Consider the following 21,112-nt stretch of genomic DNA (forward strand, 5'->3'; position numbering starts at 1 on the left):
TGAGTCCAGCATAACGGTGTACGGCATGGTCTCCCATACAAAGCCTCATATGGAGCCATCTTAATGCTCGCCTGATAACTGTTGTTGTAAGCAAACTCTACCAGGTTCAAGTGATCTGCCCAATGGCCACCCCAATCCAACACACACATCCTCAACAAATCCTCCAGCGTGTTGATCATCCTCTCTGACTGTCCATCAGTCTGGGGATGATAAGTTGTACTCATATGCACCTTAGTGTCCATCTCTGCCTGAAATGCCTTCCAGAACACCGAAGTGAACTTAGAATCTCTATCAGACACAATGCTCGCTGGCACTCCATGCAATCTGACTATCTCTCTCACATACTTCTTAGCCAAGACCGCTGCTCCATCAGTTTTCTTAATGGCCAGAAAATGTGCTGACTTAGTCAACCGGTCCACAATGACCCAAATAACATCAAAAGTCCGAGACACTGGCAATCCTACCACAAAGTCCATAGTGATCATATCCCACTTCCACTCAGAAATGGGTAGACTCTTCAGTAACCCGCCTGGAACCTAATGCTCAGCCTTCACTAGCTGACACACATCGCACCTCGCGACCCAACTAGCTACATCCTTCTTCATCCTGACCTAGTGATAGTACCTCTTGAGATCACGGTACATCTTAGTCGCTCCTGGATGAATAGAAAACTTGCTCGCATGAGCCTCTCTCAGAATCTCCTGCCTCAACTCCTCATCCTTGGGCACACAAACCCAACCGTGCACCAAGATAGTTCCATTATCTGAGACCTGATACTCTGAGTCAACATCCTTTTAGGCATTCACCAGCCCCAAATCCTTTCCCTGAGCCAACCGTACCCTACTCAGAAGATCTACTCTATCCACTGCTTCCAAACCCAACGGTTCCTGTGAAACAGCACACAGCAATCAAAATGACTCGACTCGAAACAAATAAGAAATCAAAATGACTTTTTTTGAATATAAACGAAAATTTTCCCCATCCATAGTTTGAATACCAAAGAGAAGGGAAAGCAACAACCAAAAAAAACTTAACAACCAACACCTTTTTATAATGTTAGTCAAGAGACAATTGAAAATGTCATGAATAAGATTACCAAAAGAAAAAAGTTGCACATTAATGGAGTAGCGAGTAGATGGACAAGTCATAAAGATGATGAATCAGAAACTGCCAACAATTTATAAAAGTGACGTGTACCTGTATCATCTTCTTGCTAGGTCGCTTTAACGTTCTTCTTTGCCAAATTAATTTATGCCTTTCTTCCCTAAAAAATAATAATTGCTGCTATGAACCAAATTGTGTAAGTAATAGTGAGACATGATGTGCAAATCTACAAATTCATGTCCATTGATTTTGTTTTCTCTTTTTGTTGTATTAAAATTAGGTTGTATAGTTTCCGTATGTATATCAAACATTTTCGGACTGTGATTGATGGTGATCATTTATATAATCTCGAAGGTTTTTCACTTTCTGATTGGAAATCCTAAAAATATTAAAATTTTCAAATTTTAAAAATAATTGTGCATAATTCAACAATATTTATATTTTAACTTTGAAAATTTGTCATTCGAAATTAATTATTGTGAAAAAAATTATTTAGAATATCATTCAAAAAAATACTCCATCGTAAACTCGTCAACAAACAGATTTTTCCGATAAAAAATATCAATAGATTTCGATGGAAATTGTTTGAGCCATTACTGCAAATTCATGTCAAGTTGTCAACCTAGTCTGATTGCGTTCTCGTCGACTGTCAAAAACATTTCTGATGAATTTTCGATGGCTATTCTATTCGTTTCCGACGAACAACTTTTGGAGAACTTTAATTAATGATCTGAGTTTATATTTCGTATAGTGCAAGTTAGGATTGGTGAAGACCATTTGAGTGATTCAAGTGTAAATTCCCAACGTGTTTTTATATGACACGTTAAATTCCCAACGTGTCTTATAGCTGATAAACTTTTTCTCCATTCACACAATAGTAGAGATGGTTACTTGCACGCAGAGTTTAACTTGTACACGTTACTCTATGCTTTGGATCGATGCGAGATAGCTAACTCGATCTAATCAGTTCACATTCTTGCTTGTATCATCTTCGACCAGACTCATATCGACGATTTCACTACAACGATATGATATGAAATCCTCTTCGATGTCAGAAAAAAGTAGATTATGCTAATGTAGATATTGCTCCTTGTGGTACTATCATTATCCCATCTTTTCCTTCTTCCCCCGCATCTAGTCTAGGGAATAAAATAGGGTTTGGTTATAGAAAATTAAAGAAACTAAGCTGCCAATGTGAAGACTGATGTGACATTTTCAGCCCCCACCACACACTCACACCCACAATTGGCACATGATGGATACGATAATAACCCGTTAAGATCTTTTTTTTTTTTCTTTCTCTTTGATCAATCTTCACGTGGGTTACGGTCCTACTTGTGTTTGAAATTTAACCATACTCTTCTCTGTGCTTATTTTATCCTTCAAATAATCTTGTCCACAAGGTCTCCGACAAAAGTGTTGAATCTACAGTAAAACGGTCTGATATTTTTAACCAAGTTTGATCGTGATCGATTGGGATGATCAGTTTGCAGTGACTGAACAAGATATATATATTTTTACGGCGGTCATAAGATATTAAAAAAAATTGTAATCGAGCGAATATGAGTAGAAAAAGCAGTGTGTAATGGGGCTAATAGGCCAAGATTTACCAATTACATGCTATTCTTTTTTTTTTTTTCCTTTTCAATATTTACATACAATTTACAATATTTCACCGAGGACCCGTATCTCATAAAAGGGTAAGTTACTGATGACAGAAAGTTTTATGTCACACCATTGAACAAGTTACACATTATTTCTCAAACTCTTAGTCAAAAATTGCAAAATGCAAATGGCCAAATTGTATGTTGGTTTAATGTTTGGTGTGTGCCTCTAATTTGACAGTGTACCAAACCGATTTAATTACCGGTGCTAGACTGCTAGCTATCGTTGTAACTTCTTTTGTCTCTATATATAGAAACGAAACATTGCGGAAGGAAGTTAAATGTTTGAAATCGTTATTTTTGGGGAAAACGTATTGAGATAGAGTAAAAACGTTTGAAAATGGAAATTTTAGAAATAAATCCACCAAAAATGACAAGTGGTTGGTTTTTGTTTTGTGATTTTACAGTGAATGAGAACTCCTTCGTTAATATTGGTTTTATGCATTTGGGTTTTGGTTTTGGCGTTTTCAAATGACAACTCACTCCCACAGATAGTCACTGACACAAAACAGAAACTTTTAAAAGAAAAGCCATCACTCCCACACATTTGTGTGTTCTTCGAGCTTTTTAGTTTTCAATTATATATGCTCAAGTTACAACAAAGATTGTTCCTTTGTGCATTAACTATTATATTTTTCGATCTTGTTTGTCTTACACCATTTCTTAGATTAATCACAGTCACAAACTTGCCAACATTTAATCATCTCGGTTATGTCATAAACCATTATTGTCCAATTATAAGCAAATTTATCAATAAAAATTGAATCTTAATTCTCACAGCTTATAATCTAATTATATCAAGATAGTGTTATACGAGACTAATGTTCTCTCTGCTTCTATATAAGCAATTTAAAGTAATTAAACAAAAGAGAGCCATGTGGAAATCAGGAACATAAGAGGCATGGGAAGATCAAATAATCTAGTGATGGAGCTAGAAAGGAGCTAAATCAATCATGAACCCTAAATAATATTATATCTTTCTTTGAATCACTTCTTGTCAAAATCTCCATTGTTTTAAAAACCCTCAGCAATATTATGCTTCTCATCCCAAACTCTCTTCTCAACTGATGATCTGTTTGTTTCCTGATGAAAGTTGAGTGAAACAAAATCTTACGAAGCTGTTTCTTCCTACACAAGCTAACTTGCAAGGTAGTGTTTTCCCCTTTCGACTCTTGCTTTTTCTCTCACTTTCCTAGAGGGATTTCTCGGGAAAATAATGAAATGTTTTTTTATTCGTCTGTACACTCTTTTAATTTATTTTAGGGTTCTTGTCACATTTTTCACCTTCGGTTAAATTGTGTATAATTTATAAATAATGAAAAATGCATGCAATATTACATAAACTAGTATAAGATCATACTAGACGATATAAAATAAATATATATTGCATGCTTGATCTTCTAAGACTAGTTAATGTAATATTACATGCATGCAAGGAATAAAAATGAATTATTTGAATGTCAGTTTTTTATGTAAAGTCACACATCACCTGGCATGCAGTATCATATTTAAAATTCTACTGAATTTGATTTATAATTGTCCACTCATAACATAATTTCAAAAACTTTATTATAAGTAGATTTTTCGCTTACCAAACTTTTATTTTTTTCATTGGGGGTGCACGAACACAAAACTCGTCTCAAAATTATGAATGAATTTATGTGTCTAAACCTTTTTTTTTTCCAAATTCTGTATATATATTATAAAGAAGTTTTTAAATAAGGACCTTTTTCTATAAGTTTTTAAAATTTAGGGTCCTTTTCATCTAACAAACATTTTAAAAGGAAAAAAAAAAAGACTAGGTGTTTTTACATTGTCGGCACACGCTTAGATGACACAAATTAACAATTACCAAATTTGCCATGCAAAAGAGTTACTATTTTATCTTTAAAATCATTATTATCATACAAAATAGTGTGATAAACTGTTTTAAAAATCTTCACTTATTATAAACCAATAAAATGACAAGAGTATTGAAAAAGACAAAGATTTTTTTTAGTTGAAATCTATGTATCGATCGAATCTAGAATCGACTCAGCTACTGTTTTTGTAATAACTCTGTCCACTTTCATACATAAAATGACTAAAACACCTCTAGAAGATGCATGTGCTGTGTGGTTATAAAAAAAAAAGTATTGGAACTTTACAACTTTGTGTCGTTATCTTAAATTTACCCCCGCTTCATTAGGAATTGTCACTCTCAGTCTTGGCGTATTTCCCAGTTCATATCTCATTTTATCTATGGTCCCATATACCATAACTTCTGTTCTTTTTAACCAAAAAACTGATTTAATAACAACAACATGCATGTAACCTGCATCTGCATGCATATACATATATGTATTCATTATTTCATTATCATGTTGGGTATGTCTTGTCTATTATTTCCCAAAAGAAGACACCAAAGAGAGCGAGATTCTTGTTATCCATGATAACAGTTTTGAAGATTCATACTAAATGAGTGATTGATTAATTATTTATGGTCAACATCTACTAAAATTAGTTAGACTATTATATTTTCGTTTACAAAAACTGTGGGAATGAATAGCCGACTCTGAAATATCTCACTAGTCTTAATTGCTAATTGCTATTTTAGTTAATTTAAAACCTTAAAGCTTAATAACTCGAATACGTACCAGGAAAGTCAAATCATAAGTTAAATATCATTCTGTAATTTGCAAACTTTTAATGAACCTTCTTTTACATTTTACATCGCTCTTTGTGATTAAACATATCCAACAATTATTAGTTAACTTTCACATATCAGATATTTGTATAGGCTTTTCATTTTGAGAAATCAATCCATCCATCTACCACAAAAGAACTTGGTCATGTGTCCATTTTTAGAAAGCATTAAAATATTATAACATCTATCTATATATATATATATATATATAATATCTAACTATAATAAAAGTATCATATTTATTTGCCGATTCATGTACACATGCGTGTGGTCTCTATGTCTATCCACTTAACTAAATTACATATAAACTTATTTTTGAGCCACAATTTTTGTTTCGTTTACTAGAAGAGAAGCTAACAAGATGGAACCAACAGAGAAACCATCGACCAAACAGTCTACTCGAACTTTACCTAGAGACACTCGTGGCTCTCTCGAAGTATTCAACCCTTCAACTCACCCGGCCCGAATCGAGAGCCCCGTGTTCCGTCCAGAACCACCAACATGGAAAAACTGGAGTGATCCACGTGGCACCAGTCCTCAACCCCATCCCCAACCAGAACAAGAACCATCTCCTTCCAACCCTGTTCTACCTGATCAAGAAGTCCCCGTCACAACCTCATGGATGGCTCTAAAAGACCCAGCACCGGAGAAAATCTCCAAGAAGACGATCACCGCCGAGAAACCACAGAAATCAGCGGTGGCGGCAGAGCAGAGAGCGGCGGAGTGGGGATTGGTTTTGAAGACCGACACAAAGACGGGAAAGCCACAGGGAGTGAGCGTTAGGAACTCGGGTGGAACTGAGAATGATCCGAACGGGAAAAAGACTACTTCACAAAGAAACTCGCAGAATTCTTGCCGGAGCTCCGGTGAGATGTCTGACGGAGATGTCGCCGGAGGTAGAGGAGGGATTCCCAGAGTATCAGAAGATCTGAAAGATGCGTTGTCTACGTTTCAACAAACGTTTGTGGTTTCAGATGCTACCAAACCTGATTACCCGATTATGTATGCAAGTGCTGGTTTCTTCAATATGACCGGTTACACTTCCAAAGAGGTCGTCGGCAGAAACTGGTAAACACTAATTTAGAGCAATTTACAAAAATATATATTTCATTTTCTTTAGTTACCAAAATTTTAAATCTCAAATTAATATAGATATTTTGAAAAACATTATAATTAATTTTAGAAACTATATAATTTCATGTTTTGGAAAGGTAAATGAAAATAAACGTTTAGGAATATTGTAAATGATTTAATAACTCTTACGAATTTTTTTCAGTAATGGTATTTTTGAAAGTATATATATATATATATATAATATTTTAGCGTAAATTTTCTGAAAATTAAGCATCTTACTTTTGAAAATTCGTCAAAATAAATTAATGAAAAAAAAAATATATATATATATATATATATATTTTTTGTTTTGTTTTGTTTTATTGTAGCCGATTCTTACAAGGATCAGGGACAGACGCAGATGAGTTAGCAAAGATAAGAGAGACATTAGCTTCTGGTAACAACTATTGTGGGCGTTTACTGAATTACAAGAAAGATGGGACCTCTTTTTGGAATCTTCTCACAATTGCGCCCATTAAAGACGAGAGTGGCAAAGTTCTCAAATTCATCGGGTTAGTCCTTCGTTCCTTTATTCTTTACTCGTTTCAGTCCTTTTTTCAGTTTTGTTTTCAGCATTACACCCTTTTTGATGGGACTGAAGTGTGTGGACCTTTGGTCCTTTGTGTTACTTTCTCCGCAATAATTCAAAGAGAATTGTCTCACTGGCGGAATTGATCGTCTTCAATCCAATCCAACGGCCGTTATTTTAATGTTATTTCAAACTTTTATATTTTCCACTCGTAAAATTGATATATATTATGGCCATGAGAGTTTTAAATGGTTTTTTTTAAATAAAGATTTTCATTTTCAGATTTTAGATTTTTTTTTCTTAGGGAAATTACTTCTGTAATACTGATTGGATAATTAAATGATTTTTGAAAAACAAAAACTAAAAACCAAAAATCATGCTAGAAAACTAGTACCATTCAAAGCCTATATTAAATGGATTAATCAGATGAATTATAGAATCTAAGATCAAAATATGTTTTTAAGTAATAAGAAGATACAAATATGTTTATCTTTGGACCAGAATGCAAGTGGAGGTGAGCAAGCACACTGAAGGGGCCAAAGAAAAGACTTTGAGACCAAATGGGCTTCCTGAATCTCTTATTCGATATGATGGTAACGACACTTTTGTTTTTTTTTTTTTGTTATTTAATTTTATACTTTTTCAGTTTTTTGTAATGCTTAATAAAATAATTTTTTTGCTTTTGTAATAGCCCGCCAAAAAGATATGGCAACGAACTCAGTGACAGAGCTGGTGGAGGCAGTGAAGAGACCTCGAGCACTAAGCGAATCAACGAATTGCCATCCCTTCATGACAAAATCGGAGAGCGACGAACTACCGGCGAAACCGGCTCGGCGAATGTCCGAGAATGTTGTTCCTTCAGGCCGAAGAAACTCTGGTGGCGGGAGAAGGAACTCGATGCAGCGAATCAACGAGATTCCCGAGAAAAAAACGAGAAAATCTTCTCTTTCTTTCATGGGGTAGTAATAACTCAAAAAAACTTACTCAACTATACTTCTTAAGCACAAGATAATTCTTTGACCTAATTAACTGTTGTGAATTCTTGTGTTATAGGATTAAGAAGAAGAGTGAGTCTTTGGAATCTATGGATGATGGATTTATAGAGTATGGAGAGGAAGACGATGAGATTAGTGACAGAGACGAGAGACCAGAGAGTGTGGATGATAAAGTGAGACAAAAGGAAATGAGAAAGGGTATGGATCTCGCTACTACACTCGAACGTATCGAGAAGAACTTCGTCATCACTGATCCTAGGCTTCCCGATAATCCCATTGTAAGAAAAAATGTTTGAAACAACAGGAGACTTTTGTTATGTTTTATTTAGATTGGTCTGAAAACGTATCCTTTGTTTCCAGATTTTTGCATCTGATAGTTTCTTGGAGCTCACGGAATATAGCCGTGAAGAAATTCTTGGCAGAAATTGCAGGTATTTGTGAATATGAATATGGACTCATGCATGATTCTTCTGCCAAGTTCCGAGAATTAAGAACGGTTTTAATCTCTTTTCTTTTTGTTTCATGGATTTAGGTTTCTGCAAGGTCCAGAGACTGATCCAACGACAGTAAAGAAGATTCGAAATGCTATTGATAACCAAACCGAAGTTACGGTTCAGCTCATCAACTACACCAAGAGCGGTACTCAAATTTTTCGATATCCTTATATTATATCTGACGATCAATGTACTGAGTTTTAAAACTTACATTATCTTCTCTGTTGCAGGAAAGAAGTTTTGGAACATTTTCCACTTGCAACCTATGCGTGATCAGAAGGTACTACGCTTAACATAGATATCTTGTACAATACGTCACCTTCAAGTTGACCCTCGGATTGTTTGGTTTATAAATTCAAACCTTAAGATGTATTCTTTGATATGTTTTGACAGGGAGAAGTACAATACTTTATCGGAGTCCAACTAGATGGGAGCAAGCATGTAGAGCCAGTCCGCAATGTCATTGAAGAAACCGCTGTGAAAGAGGGAGAAGAGCTGGTTTGTAACCTTAAACTATTTAATTCTTTGATTTTCATTGTAATCATTAGATCAAAATTCATGTGTTAAAACCTAAATTTCATTTTCTGAATCTGAATTCTACAGGTGAAAAAAGCAGCTGTAAATATCGATGAAGCCGTACGAGAACTTCCTGATGCCAACATGGTAAGTGATAGACTGAGGATCTGAGTATGGGAGTTTAAAATTAATTAGGCTTTATATATGTGACTGAATGTTTCGTTGTGTCTTGTTTGAAGACACCAGAGGACTTATGGGCAAACCACTCAAAGATTGTTCATTCGAAGCCTCACAGGAAAGATTCACCGCCATGGAAAGCTATGGAAAAAGTATTGGAACGCGGTGAACCGATTAGTCTGAAGCATTTCAAACCAGTGAAACCTTTGGGTTCTGGTGATACAGGAAGGTCTGAAACTCTGACCTAGTGAAACATTTTACAAAAAGGTTTTTTTCTTTGTCATCAAACTTAAAATGTCCCATTTGTTTTTTTATCAGTGTGCATCTAGTGGAACTCGTTGGAACGGATCAGTTGTTTGCGATGAAAGCAATGGACAAGGCTGTTATGCTTAACCGTAATAAAGTAACTACAATAACTAGTGAATTCACAAACCTATATTTTTTTGTATCTGCTGTATAAGTAGCAATTGATAACAAATTTTGGCAGGTTCATAGAGCTAGAGCTGAGAGGGAGATCCTAGATTTGCTTGACCATCCTTTTCTTCCTGCACTCTACGCTTCATTTCAGGTCTGAAGATCTGTGTGCACGTATGTATATATGTCTCGTAGTCTTATGTTACTAACGGATCATGTTTTACTTTGCAGACAAAAACACATATATGTCTTATAACAGATTACTATCCAGGAGGAGAACTCTTTATGCTCCTTGATCGACAACCTAGGAAGGTCCTTAAGGAAGATGCCGTAAGGTACAAGTGTTCCTAGCTCAAAAAGTCTCAAGATTTTGTTTACTTAAATCGTAAACTAAAACAAAACCTGAAACCAATTTTTAGATTCTATGCTGCTCAAGTTGTCGTTGCACTCGAGTATCTTCACTGTCAAGGTAAGCCGTTCGACCTCTTCAATTAAAAAATAAATGGATGTAAAGGAGTGGTTCTGACATGATACTAATAAGTGGATCTATGTAATTTTTCTTAAACTCAGGAATAATTTACCGAGACTTGAAACCGGAAAACGTTTTAATCCAAGGCAATGGGGATATCTCTTTATCGGATTTCGACCTGTCTTGCTTGACATCTTGCAAACCTCAGGTTTCATATTTCTCAACCTTCTTCCCTTACGATTCTTTCCAAAGACTTCTTCTGCTAGGGAATTTGCTCATGTATACTAATTCAGGGTGTCTAATGAATCTTGCAGCTGTTGATTCCGAGTATAGACGAGAAGAAGAAGAAAAAGCAACAAAAGAGTCAACAAACTCCAATCTTCATGGCTGAACCAATGCGTGCATCAAACTCATTTGTTGGCACTGAAGAGTATATTGCTCCGGTTAGTGTAATATATATACCAGCTTAACTATACTGATTAAGATATTTCTTCTGTCTTAACCGGTAGTTAAATGATGTCTCATATGGATAGGAAATTATATCCGGGGCAGGACATACAAGTGCAGTGGACTGGTGGGCTCTTGGTATCCTTATGTATGAAATGTTATACGGATACACTCCTTTTAGAGGCAAAACAAGACAGAAGACTTTCACCAATGTTCTTCAAAAAGATCTAAAGTTCCCAGCTAGCATTCCTGTAAAAGATCATTATATTTATATCATCAAGTAATCGCATATAAATCATAGATTAATAATTAATGGTTTTGTTATATGGTATGCAGGCAAGTCTTCAAGTGAAACAGCTGATCTTTAGGTTATTACAACGAGATCCGAAGAAAAGATTAGGCTGTTTTGAAGGAGCAAACGAAGTCAAGAATCATTCTTACTTCAAAGGAATTAATTGGGCTCTGATTCGATGCACGGTAAGCAACTTCATACGTTCTGTTTTACTTGGTGTATAAGAAACAGTTTTTACTTGCGAAATAAGGAAAACCATCCGTTTATGAGCTATGTTTTGATCTGCAGAACCCTCCGGAGCTTGAGACTCCGATATTTACTAGTGAAGCAGAAAACAAAGATGAAGTTCTGAATCCTGAGCTAGAAGATCTTCAAACAAATGTTTTTTGAGATCGATTTGAATTAAACGTTTCTTGTTTTTTTTTTTTTTTTTCCCGCTTTCATGAACCATTTGAAACTTTGTTTGTTTGTTTTTTTGTTTTTTTTTTGTTTCAGTTTACCATTATCTTTTTTATTTTACTTATAGTCCCAAGTGTTTCTTGTAATTTAATTTGTGTGATCTTTTAAGAATATTTTTTGTATGTCAATAAAATTAATCAAGTTTTGCATTTTGCTTGTTTGTTAATGTATATTATGATAAGTTTGCTAACATTAAAAAGAATCTGACGTTCTCATAATCTAGTCATTTCTTTAAAGAGATCTAAAAAGAGTTTTGAAAGCTACAAAAACAAATAGTAAAAAGCTATACATTAAAAAGAGTTTTGAAAGCTACAAAAACAAATAGTAAAAAGCTATACATTAAAGAATTAATCAAGTTTTGCATTTTGTTTGTTTGTTATATATATATATATATATATATATATATATATATATATATATATATATATAAGTTTGCTAACATTAAAAAGAACGTGTCTCATAATCTAGTCATTTCTTTAAAAAGAGTTTTGAAAGCTACAAAAACAGATAGTAAAACTTCATTGATCACGTAAAAAGCTATGAAAAAGCAATAATGATTTCAACAATGTAGCATTGTTTAGTTAAAAAAATAACTGAAATATCAATATTTATAATGTATTATGTATTAAAACTATAAATTGTGTATTTGGATGATAAACAAATTAATTGGTAAAACTTATAAGAATTAAAAACTAATTACATATTAGTCATGTATGTATGTAATTATGACAAAAACATTACAATAATAAAATAAAATATTCATATCTCATTTCATAATATTTTTTTTGTCATCAGTGAATCAACAAGACCTGATTCATAGTTAATACCTATTATGCGAGATAACGCGACTTAGTAGAGTCAAACTCCGATGGGATCGGTCGCAGAGGTGGTGAGATAACCACTTAACTAAAGACATTTTCCCTTCACCGATATTCTTAATATCCTAAACTAATTATATTCTCCTACTTTCTTCAGCTCTTCCCACTTGCTCGAGAGGTCGCAGAGATGACAAAGAATTTGAGTTATCTCTCTCCATTTGCTCTGATTTTTGCTGATCTATCTATTGATACAAGTTTCTTTTATTAGATAAATATGAATTGTAGAAGAATTTTTGTCTATGTTTACTATAGAAGAAACTGTTATACTCATTTCTCAATAGAACTCAAAAATGTGTATTTGTTGACCATATTTTGATATTTCTTTGTCTTTCTCCACATTTGTAAGTGTTATGAAGAATAATAATTAACTTCACGTATGACTATGATTTAGCCGTAGTATATTGCGGGAGAAAACTACAATTTATTGTTTCGATATAATGTTTTAGTATTCAAATTCTGAATTCTATTTGTATTTTTTACTATAAGTAACATAATTGAATGTTATGAAAATGTATTGGATGGCTGAAGTAGTGTCTGTGTGATTCAAGACGTGATACAAGATTGTTGTTGTTTTATGTGCGTGAGAAGTTTCTAGAAGGTTTGAGAAGGCAATATTGAAGGAAGATTTGAGGATTAATTGAAGAGGAAAACTACTATTTATTGGGTTGATTAAATTGGAGTTTTACAAAGAAAAGGAAAATAGCAAAAAAGAAAAATGTATTTTCTTATGAAATTTAGAAATATTCTCTTATGGTGATTAGGAAGTCTTGATGGGTATATAAGGAGGTGTTGGGCACATCCTAGAGAAGGAAGAGAGCTGAGAGATAAAGATAAATCCTAGAGAGCTTTCTGTGTTTGTGTGCGGCTTAGTTTCGGGTAGATCAAGGGTGAGGGTAGTTCAGGAAGTAAGGCAGAACTTTAAAACAGTTGTGATGAATTCATACAGAGAAGGCACGTCTATGTCAAGACCACCGTTGCTTGATTCAACAAATTACGGGTATTGGAAGGTTCATATGCAAGCGTTTATTAGTAACCTTGATGAAGATTGTTGGAATTTGATTGAGCTTGGTTGGGAGCCTCCTAAAGTTGTGGATGATAAAGGAGTTGAGAGTCTTAAGCCAAGAGATAAGTGGACTGCTGCAGAGAAAAAGCTTTCAAGTTGTAATTCGACAGCCAAGACAGCGATTTACAATGCTATTGATTCAAGCCACTTCAAGTTAATCTCTCAATGTGTATCAGCTCAAAAAGCGTGGAAGTCATTGGAGAATATGTTTGAGGGTACTTCAAGTGTTAAAAGAACAAAGTTGGATATGTTGGCATCACAATTTGAGAATCTAAGGATGGGAGAAAAAGAAACTGTGGCTGAGTTTAGTGCAAAGTTATGTGACATATCTAATGAGGCTTTTACTTTTGGAAAGCAGTACAAAGACAAAAAGCTTGTGAAGAAGCTGAAGCGATCGTTGCCAGCAAAATTTGAGTCAAAAATTTCTGCAGTTGAAGAAGCTCATAATTTAGATGAGATGGCTTTTGATGAGTTTGTTGGGATTCTTAAAGCTTTTGAATTAAGCAAAGCATATGAAGTTGAAGGAGTAAAGAAGAAAGATGATCAAGTTAAGGAAGCAATAAAGAAGGAAGTTGACAATGGAGTAGCTCTTAAGGTATCATCTTTTGAAGATTCAATGGCTATGTTATCAAGACAATTTGCTAAATTTCTGAAGCGTAAGGGTGAAAAGAAGAAAAGTAGAATGAGTGAAGAAATGAGGACTTTATCAAAGAATGTTCAATGTTTTGAATGCAAAGGATATGGTCATGTACGGTCTGATTGTGCCAATCTACACAAGCATAAGAAGAAGGCTATGAATGTTGTTACTAGTGATTCTGAAACTGATTCAGATGAAGAAGAAGAACTGAAGAATTTTGTGGCGTTTACAACTTTTGAAGATAGTTCTGAATCAGTGTCTGCATCAGCGTCTACATCAGTGTCTGCAACTGCTTCTGAACCTGCAGCAAAACGTGCAACTACATCTGAACATGAATCTGATAGTCATAGTGATGCAGAGGATATGAGTTATGAAGAACTTCGTAAGAGTTATGAGAAGTTGTATGCACATTGACTTAAGGTAGTTGATGAAAATTTAGGTTTGATTAAGGAGAAGCTCGAGTTAGAGGCTAAAGTCGTTGAAGCAGAGAAATATGCTATAGAAAAGGAAGAAGAAGCATTACAAGCTAAAGTGCAACTTGAAGAAACTCAAAAGAATTTGAGAATGCTTAATAATGGTACAAAGAAATTGCATCACATTCTGAGTATTGGCAAGACTGATAAGTGTGGCCTTGGATATGAAGGAAAAGTTTCAAAACCGGATAGAGTGTTTGTTTCAAGTGAAAAAATCACGTCTGCATCAGGAACTGTGTTAGAGACTGCAAAGACTGCTTCAAAGATTGCTTCAGAGAATGTATGTGTGAAAGAGCATAGTAAAAATATTTTCGAATTGCAGAGTGCACCTAGACAAGTTTTTCGATCTGTTTGTCATCATTGTGGTGTTGTTGGGCATATTAGGCCAAGATGTTTCAGATTGTTGAGAGAGAGGAGCCGAATGGAGAATGCTTATGATGTAAGGTTTCAAGGTCCTACATGTTATCATTGTGGAGTTCAAGGACATATTAAGAGGAATTGTTTTAGATTCATTCAAGGAGTCAATCATGGAGGTCTAAAGTGCAACAAGATATGGGTTAGAAAAGATAATTTCGTTGGAGGTGGTGTACTAGGCTATCAACCGCGTATTGCAAAGTGGGGAGAATTTTTCAATTAGTTTTGACCATGTTGTGACTCATTCAGGGGGACAATGAAGATGTGTTTGGTGATGTGTTTAGTTGTTTGAACTGATGAGTTCACAAGCATAGTCAAAAAGGGGGAGAATGAAGATGTATTGGATGGCTGAAGTAGTGTCTGTGTGATTTAAGACGTGATACAGAATTGTTGTTGTTTTATGTGCGTGAGAAGTTTCTAGAAGGTTTGAAGACAATATTGAAGGAAGATTTGAGGATTAATTGAAGAGGAAAACAACTATTTATTGGGTTGATTAAATTGGAGTTTTACAAAGAAAAGGAAAATAGCAAAAAGTAAAAAGGTATTTTCTTATGAAATTTGGAAATATTCTCTTATGGTGATTAGGAAGTCTTGATGGGTATATAAGGAGGTGTTGGGCACGTCCTAGAGAAGGAAGAGAGCTGAGAGATAAAGATAAATCCTAGAGAGCTTTCTGTGTTTGTGTGCGGCTTAGTTTCGCGGTTTGGTGCTTGGGTTGTTCAAGCTTCTTTGTTCGTTGGTGTGACGTGTGTGTGAAGGTTGCTCAAGAGAGTTGAAGATCTGAAGTCTAGGCTCAGGGGAGTTTAGCCCAATGTTAGGTTATCTTGGTTTAAATCTAGGTTTGGTGTTAGTCTAGTTAAGGGTAGAGAATTATCCTTAAGATTTCATGTTATAGAACGGAGCGGTGAATTAAGAGGGTTGTGCTTAATTTACGCGTTTGCGAATAGGTTGTATTTGTTTTCTTGTTCTAGTGGAATCGAAATCTGGACGTGGTCCTGGGGAATAGGAAAAACCAAATCTCGTTAACAAAGTTCTTGTGTTATTTACTTTCTGCACTTTATTATTTGCACCTCATCCACATTTACATGTTATACATATTTTAGTTCTGTTGTTGTAACTTTTTTATTAAAATAAATATATATATTTGAACATTATGCAATTACTTATCATATAATACTGTATATATGCTCATGGTATGTTGTGTTTTGACTTTTGATCATATTTCCAATCTCTAGTATTTTCTGTATCTGGATCGTTAATTTGCTTTTTAATATGTGTAGCAATATGTTAGTTCACTTATATCATAATCGAAAATGTATAGATTCAATTTATTGTACATATCTCTTTATATTGAACATAATTTACTTAAGTTATTTAACATTTAATAAAATTATTAAACTGTAAATATGATTGAACTTAGTACTTTTTAATTTAATAATTAGTTTCATAATAATATTGCTAATTTAAGTATCATAATACAAAATTTGATTATATATCCTCATTTATTATTACAAATCATTCAAAACAATTTTTATTCACTAAATATCATGATCTAAATGAACTACATATGAAAATTGTTACTAAATTTAAAAATGTAGCAAAGTGGTTTTTGTTAGTGTATTTGTTGCGTTACCTGAAATTTAATTACTACATATATGATATAGATTTACAGTTAATGATTTACTAAGAAAATATTAAATATTTTGAGATTATTGTATCTACCATATGAAAATATATTTCTTAATTTTGGATATTAAAATTAAAATTTAATGTAACAATTTGTTTTTGCTTATTTTATATCTCATAAATTTACTATTTTTTAAAAAACAAACAAAAATTATCTATTAATCTTCTAGAAGATGTATTAAAAATATAATATATTTAACAAAAACTATTAATCTGTCAAACATGTTTAATACATCCTTCATTGTTTTTTAAATGAAAAATATGATGATCTTTTACATTGATCAACATAAGTAAATTCATGAATATCATTTATGTTAATCACACGTGTGATATCTTACTTATATCGTCAAATTACTTTGACTACATATTTTTCCGCAATGAATAGTTATTCATAATCTCTTTTATCATTATCCTCAACTTATTTGCTTTTGTAAATTTTATTAGATATCATAAAATTTGTCAAAATAATTATTCATTTTCTGTAATTAACTATTTCGTGATATAATATCTTTTCCTGTTACGATCGGACTTACCATCAGCCACTGCACTAAAGTAACTCACAATTAATCCATTTTAGAGGAGGTTATTTGGGTAAAGAAATGAAGAAAGAATATAAAGAGATCTATAAAATCTCAAAGAACGATCGTTAGATGTTTACTGGTTTCAAATCATGAGATGAATCGGAAGAACATCAATCAAAGCACATATATTCATTTGTTTTTATTATATATTATGAAATCATTTCAAGAAGAAGTACACAAATATTTAGTGTATATTCATCAGTAATTATATTGCGATTGAAAATACAAATATGAGAAATTATTCTTTAGTTATGATTTTAATTTATCTATGTTGTAACTTACATATCTATATGGTATTCATAATATCTCGATATTTGAATTGGTTTAAGAACAACTTTTGCACTTTACATTGTAGAGTTCTCAATGTCATAATAATTATATCTTGTTATATAGAACTTACTTTTTCGGAGTTATTAATTCATATAATTGCGACATATGTCAAGTATATTGATAATATTTTGACATGTGTGAAAGTAAATTTTATTTAAAAAATATAGGAAAAATTAAAAGATCCTAAATAAAAGGGTTACAATTAGTATTTTTGAAAAGTATGGAAAACCAAAATTAATCTATTTATTAATAATTCTAATAGGAAATATAAGCAATTAATAAGAAAAATATTTGTAATTATTAATTATTATAAACATATAGTAAAAATTTATATAGAAAAATGATTATAGTAGACAAAGTTTGATGTGTTAAAAATATTATAATATAAGAAAATTAAGAGTACCAAATAAGAAATTAATGTAATTTTCTTCAGTTTTTAATCGATGAATGATTTAATAGCGTATTTAATATTATATTTTATAATAACATGAATGACCGTAAAAAGTAATCTAGTGTAGGGAAAGGAGAATCAAGTTAAAAATGGCTAAGGGAGGTGATGACACTGAATGGGGTAGAAGGTTTCTTTTAAACAAGCATTGTTGTGTTGTGACTAATGCATTGTCGTTTCAATTAAAGAGAACTATGAATAATGTGTATTTTAGGGAGGAACATGATTAGGGTTATCCTTATGCAATTAATAAACCTAAAGTTTCTACATTTCTCTCCTTATCTTATATTCAGCACCATAATAGACGCATTACCTCTATCTCACTCTTTCTTCACTCTTGCTTTCGTCATTTCTTCTCGAGTTAGGGTTCCAAACCTAACAAGTGGTGCTTTCGTTGAGAGCTTCTATGGCTCCTCTTCCAGTTGCAGCTATCGGTAAAGAGAAACAAATCGATTCAAGTGAGCTTGAGTCACCCTCCCAGAAGTATCCGTTGTCGCCTTCACTAACACAGCGGGCTGAACAACAAGATAGTGACATCGTGTTTATCAAGAATATGCTACAAAAGATCCTTTGCAACCAAGTGGAGTAGGTCCCGAATCTGCTCCACCAGGGTTCACGCATGACACTGCTTACCAGATATTTCAATCAGCCACCTGTTGGAATATTACCAAAGCCAAAGAAGGAATCTCATCTGAAACCTTCAGAGTTGAGGTACTCGGCTCCACTGACCAACAAGTCATTTCGCCTCGTTACTCTCCAGAATACCAAAACAGATAGATAGAACTACTTATATTCGAAGGAAAAAGCCCCAAAGATTGGCTTTTCCGGTTGAAGAAATGATTTGCCAGTCGAGGGACAACAGAGTATGCAAAGATAGATATGGCGATTTCCTTTCTCACCATTTCGTTGGTTACTTGGTTACGGATGGCGTAAGATAGGCAAAGGATTGGTATATCGAAGAATTTTATGGAAAAGTTCAAGGTCAAGTTCAAACCAAGCTGGGGTTTGTCTCCTTTGGACCAACTCATGAGTATTCACCAACATGGTAGTGTCGAGGAGTACCATGAGATGTTTGAGGAGCTAGCTGTGCAGCTTCCTCATGTTTTTGATGACCTGTTGGAGTCTGATTTCCTTAGACGGTTACGAAAGAGCATCTGTGACCAGGTGGTTCGTTGCAGACCCTTTGATATGGCCGAGATAGTGGACAAAGCCAAGATGATCGAATACCATGATAGTGAGAATACTAGCCTTCAATCACAACAGACAATTAGGTCCTTTAATTCTTCCTCGCATGGTCAGGGAACAAGCTCTTAGAGACCAATGGACCAATCTCAAGGCAAGCGACTCATGAAATCTCATAGAGACTTCAAGAAACCTTCAAGGGGAAATGAAACTCGCAACAATAACCCTTGTAGGAACTGTGAGATAAGTGGTTTCTAGGTCACTGTTGCAAACATCAGCATAAGTTTAAATGTTTGGCAGTAGAAGAGGAAGATGAGCAGTACTGTGATGCAGTGGAAGAACCACAACCTCAAGAAGTGTTGGAAGCTGATGTCAATGAGATACATGAGTATGAGGTCCTTTCTCTCAGCTCAATGTCTGGACTGACTGATGAGAAATCAATGAGAATGATGGGTAAAATTAGTGATCGAGATGTCGTGGTTTTGGTTATTTCAGGTGCTACTAGAAGTTTTATTGACGAAGGGTTGGTGAAGGAACTGGGATTGTCTATCTCTACTACCCGCGGGTTTGGAGTGCGAGTAGGTGGTGGTAGAGTTCTGAAAGGTAAAGGAAGAGTGTCTAGTACACTCTTGGATATCCAAGGAGTAGAAATAACGGAGGAACTTCTGGTGATTGATTTAGGTAACACATGTGTGATTCTGGGTTACTCTTGGTTAACAACTTTGGGTGACACCAGGATCAACTGGTTGAAAAGAACTCTGAGTTGGAAGATCGGTGCTATGTGGGTGACTATAGTTAGTGATCCAGCTCTCAGTAAGGAGTCCATTTCTCTACATTCCATAGAAAGGGTCGTCTAACATTCAGGAGAAGATTATTAGCTGGAGCTCAATACTCTATTCGAGAGTAAGGGACAAACATATAAGAAAATATCTAACGTGTGAGCAGTGGATGCTTTGGTTAAACAATTTAGAATGTGTTTGACATGTCGTAATGTCTTCTTCCTACTCGAAACCGCGAGGATTCCATCAATCTTCAGGCTAGTACTACTCCTATCATTCTTTGTCCATACATGTACTCATACATCCAGAAAAATGAGATTGAAAAGCTCGTACAAGAGATGTTGGCGGCAGAAATTATCAAACCAAGCGTGAGCCCATACTCCAGTCCGGTTTTGTTGGTCAAGAAAAAGATAGAAGGTGGCTTTTCTGTGTCGATTACCGTGCTCTCAACAAGGGTACAATACCTGACATGTACCCCATTTTTGTCATAGAAGAATTGCTTGATTAATTGCAAGGAGCATCTGTTTTCTCCAAGCTTGATTTGAAATCTGGATACCACCAAATCAGAATGAAAGATAGAGCCATGAAGAAGATGGCTTTCAAAACCCACCAAGACCATTACAAGTTCGTATTCATGCCTTTGGTTTGACAAATGCATCATCTACCTTGCAGTACATCAGGAATGATCTGTTCAGGCCTTTCCTCAGGAAATTCGTGTTGGTCTTCGTTGACTACATTCTCGTCTGCAGTCCTAACATCTATAAATATCTGAAACATTTAAAGGTAGTACTTAAGTTGAGCAGCAGCACGAATTTATGCCAATGCCAAGAAATGCTCATTTAATACCTCAGAGGTATCTTATTTGGGTCAAAATATCTCTACAGAAGGGTGGCTGCCGATCCAGAAAAGGTAGATACAATGCTACAATGACCTGTTCCCAAGAGTATCACAAAGTTAATGGGTTTATCCGGTTACTATGGTCGGTCTTTGAAGAATTACGGACAAAAGGCAAGACCTATTTCTGAACTACTTAAGAAAACTAGATTTCTATGGACTGCAGAAGCTACAACAGCTTTCCACACTCTCAGACAAGCTGTGACCAGTTTACCAGTCCTTGCTTTGCCTGATTTTAACCAAGAGTTCACCATTGAGACGGACACCTAGTATTGTCTCTAAACAAAATACTTATATCCTTACTTAGCCAAGCTTTCTCTTCCAAGGGGAGAATCAAGTCGGTATATCAGAGGGAGGTTTTGGCGATAGTGATGGTAGTGGTCAAATG

At 34.4% G+C, this 21,112-nt stretch overlaps 1 protein-coding gene across 2 annotated transcripts; it reads left to right on the top strand.

The window, feature by feature from the left end:
* LOC104780396 (phototropin-1) lies at positions 3,838 to 11,365 on the top strand. 2 transcript variants are annotated; one of them, XM_010504888.2, is made up of 21 exons: positions 3,838 to 3,917; positions 5,800 to 6,522; positions 6,897 to 7,079; positions 7,598 to 7,689; positions 7,788 to 8,055; positions 8,150 to 8,369; positions 8,452 to 8,522; positions 8,624 to 8,730; positions 8,816 to 8,865; positions 8,979 to 9,083; positions 9,189 to 9,248; positions 9,341 to 9,507; positions 9,597 to 9,681; positions 9,766 to 9,846; positions 9,924 to 10,027; positions 10,112 to 10,161; positions 10,263 to 10,369; positions 10,476 to 10,604; positions 10,695 to 10,859; positions 10,945 to 11,085; positions 11,189 to 11,365. In XM_010504888.2, exons 2-21 carry the CDS (start codon positions 5,816 to 5,818, stop codon positions 11,288 to 11,290), a joined length of 2,994 nt encoding a protein of 997 aa, XP_010503190.1. In that variant the 5' UTR covers positions 3,838 to 3,917; positions 5,800 to 5,815; the 3' UTR covers positions 11,291 to 11,365. The 2 variants fall into 2 exon arrangements, with proteins under 2 accessions (XP_010503190.1, XP_019100174.1); XM_019244629.1 differs by having other exon boundaries at positions 3,850 to 3,917; positions 5,803 to 6,522.

This window comes from Camelina sativa, chromosome 4 (genome assembly GCF_000633955.1).
Source record: "Camelina sativa cultivar DH55 chromosome 4, Cs, whole genome shotgun sequence".
Classification (NCBI taxonomy): domain Eukaryota; kingdom Viridiplantae; phylum Streptophyta; class Magnoliopsida; order Brassicales; family Brassicaceae; genus Camelina; species Camelina sativa.

Coding starts and splice junctions, on each gene's coding strand:
- LOC104780396 (XM_010504888.2), top strand. CDS start 5,816: ATGGAACCAACAGAGAAACCATCGACCAAACAGTCTACTCGAACTTTA. Junction 8,370..8,451: donor GGCTTCCCGATAATCCCATT/GTAAGAAAAAAT, acceptor CTTTGTTTCCAG/ATTTTTGCATCTGATAGTTT. Junction 10,162..10,262: donor CGAGTATCTTCACTGTCAAG/GTAAGCCGTTCG, acceptor TCTTAAACTCAG/GAATAATTTACCGAGACTTG.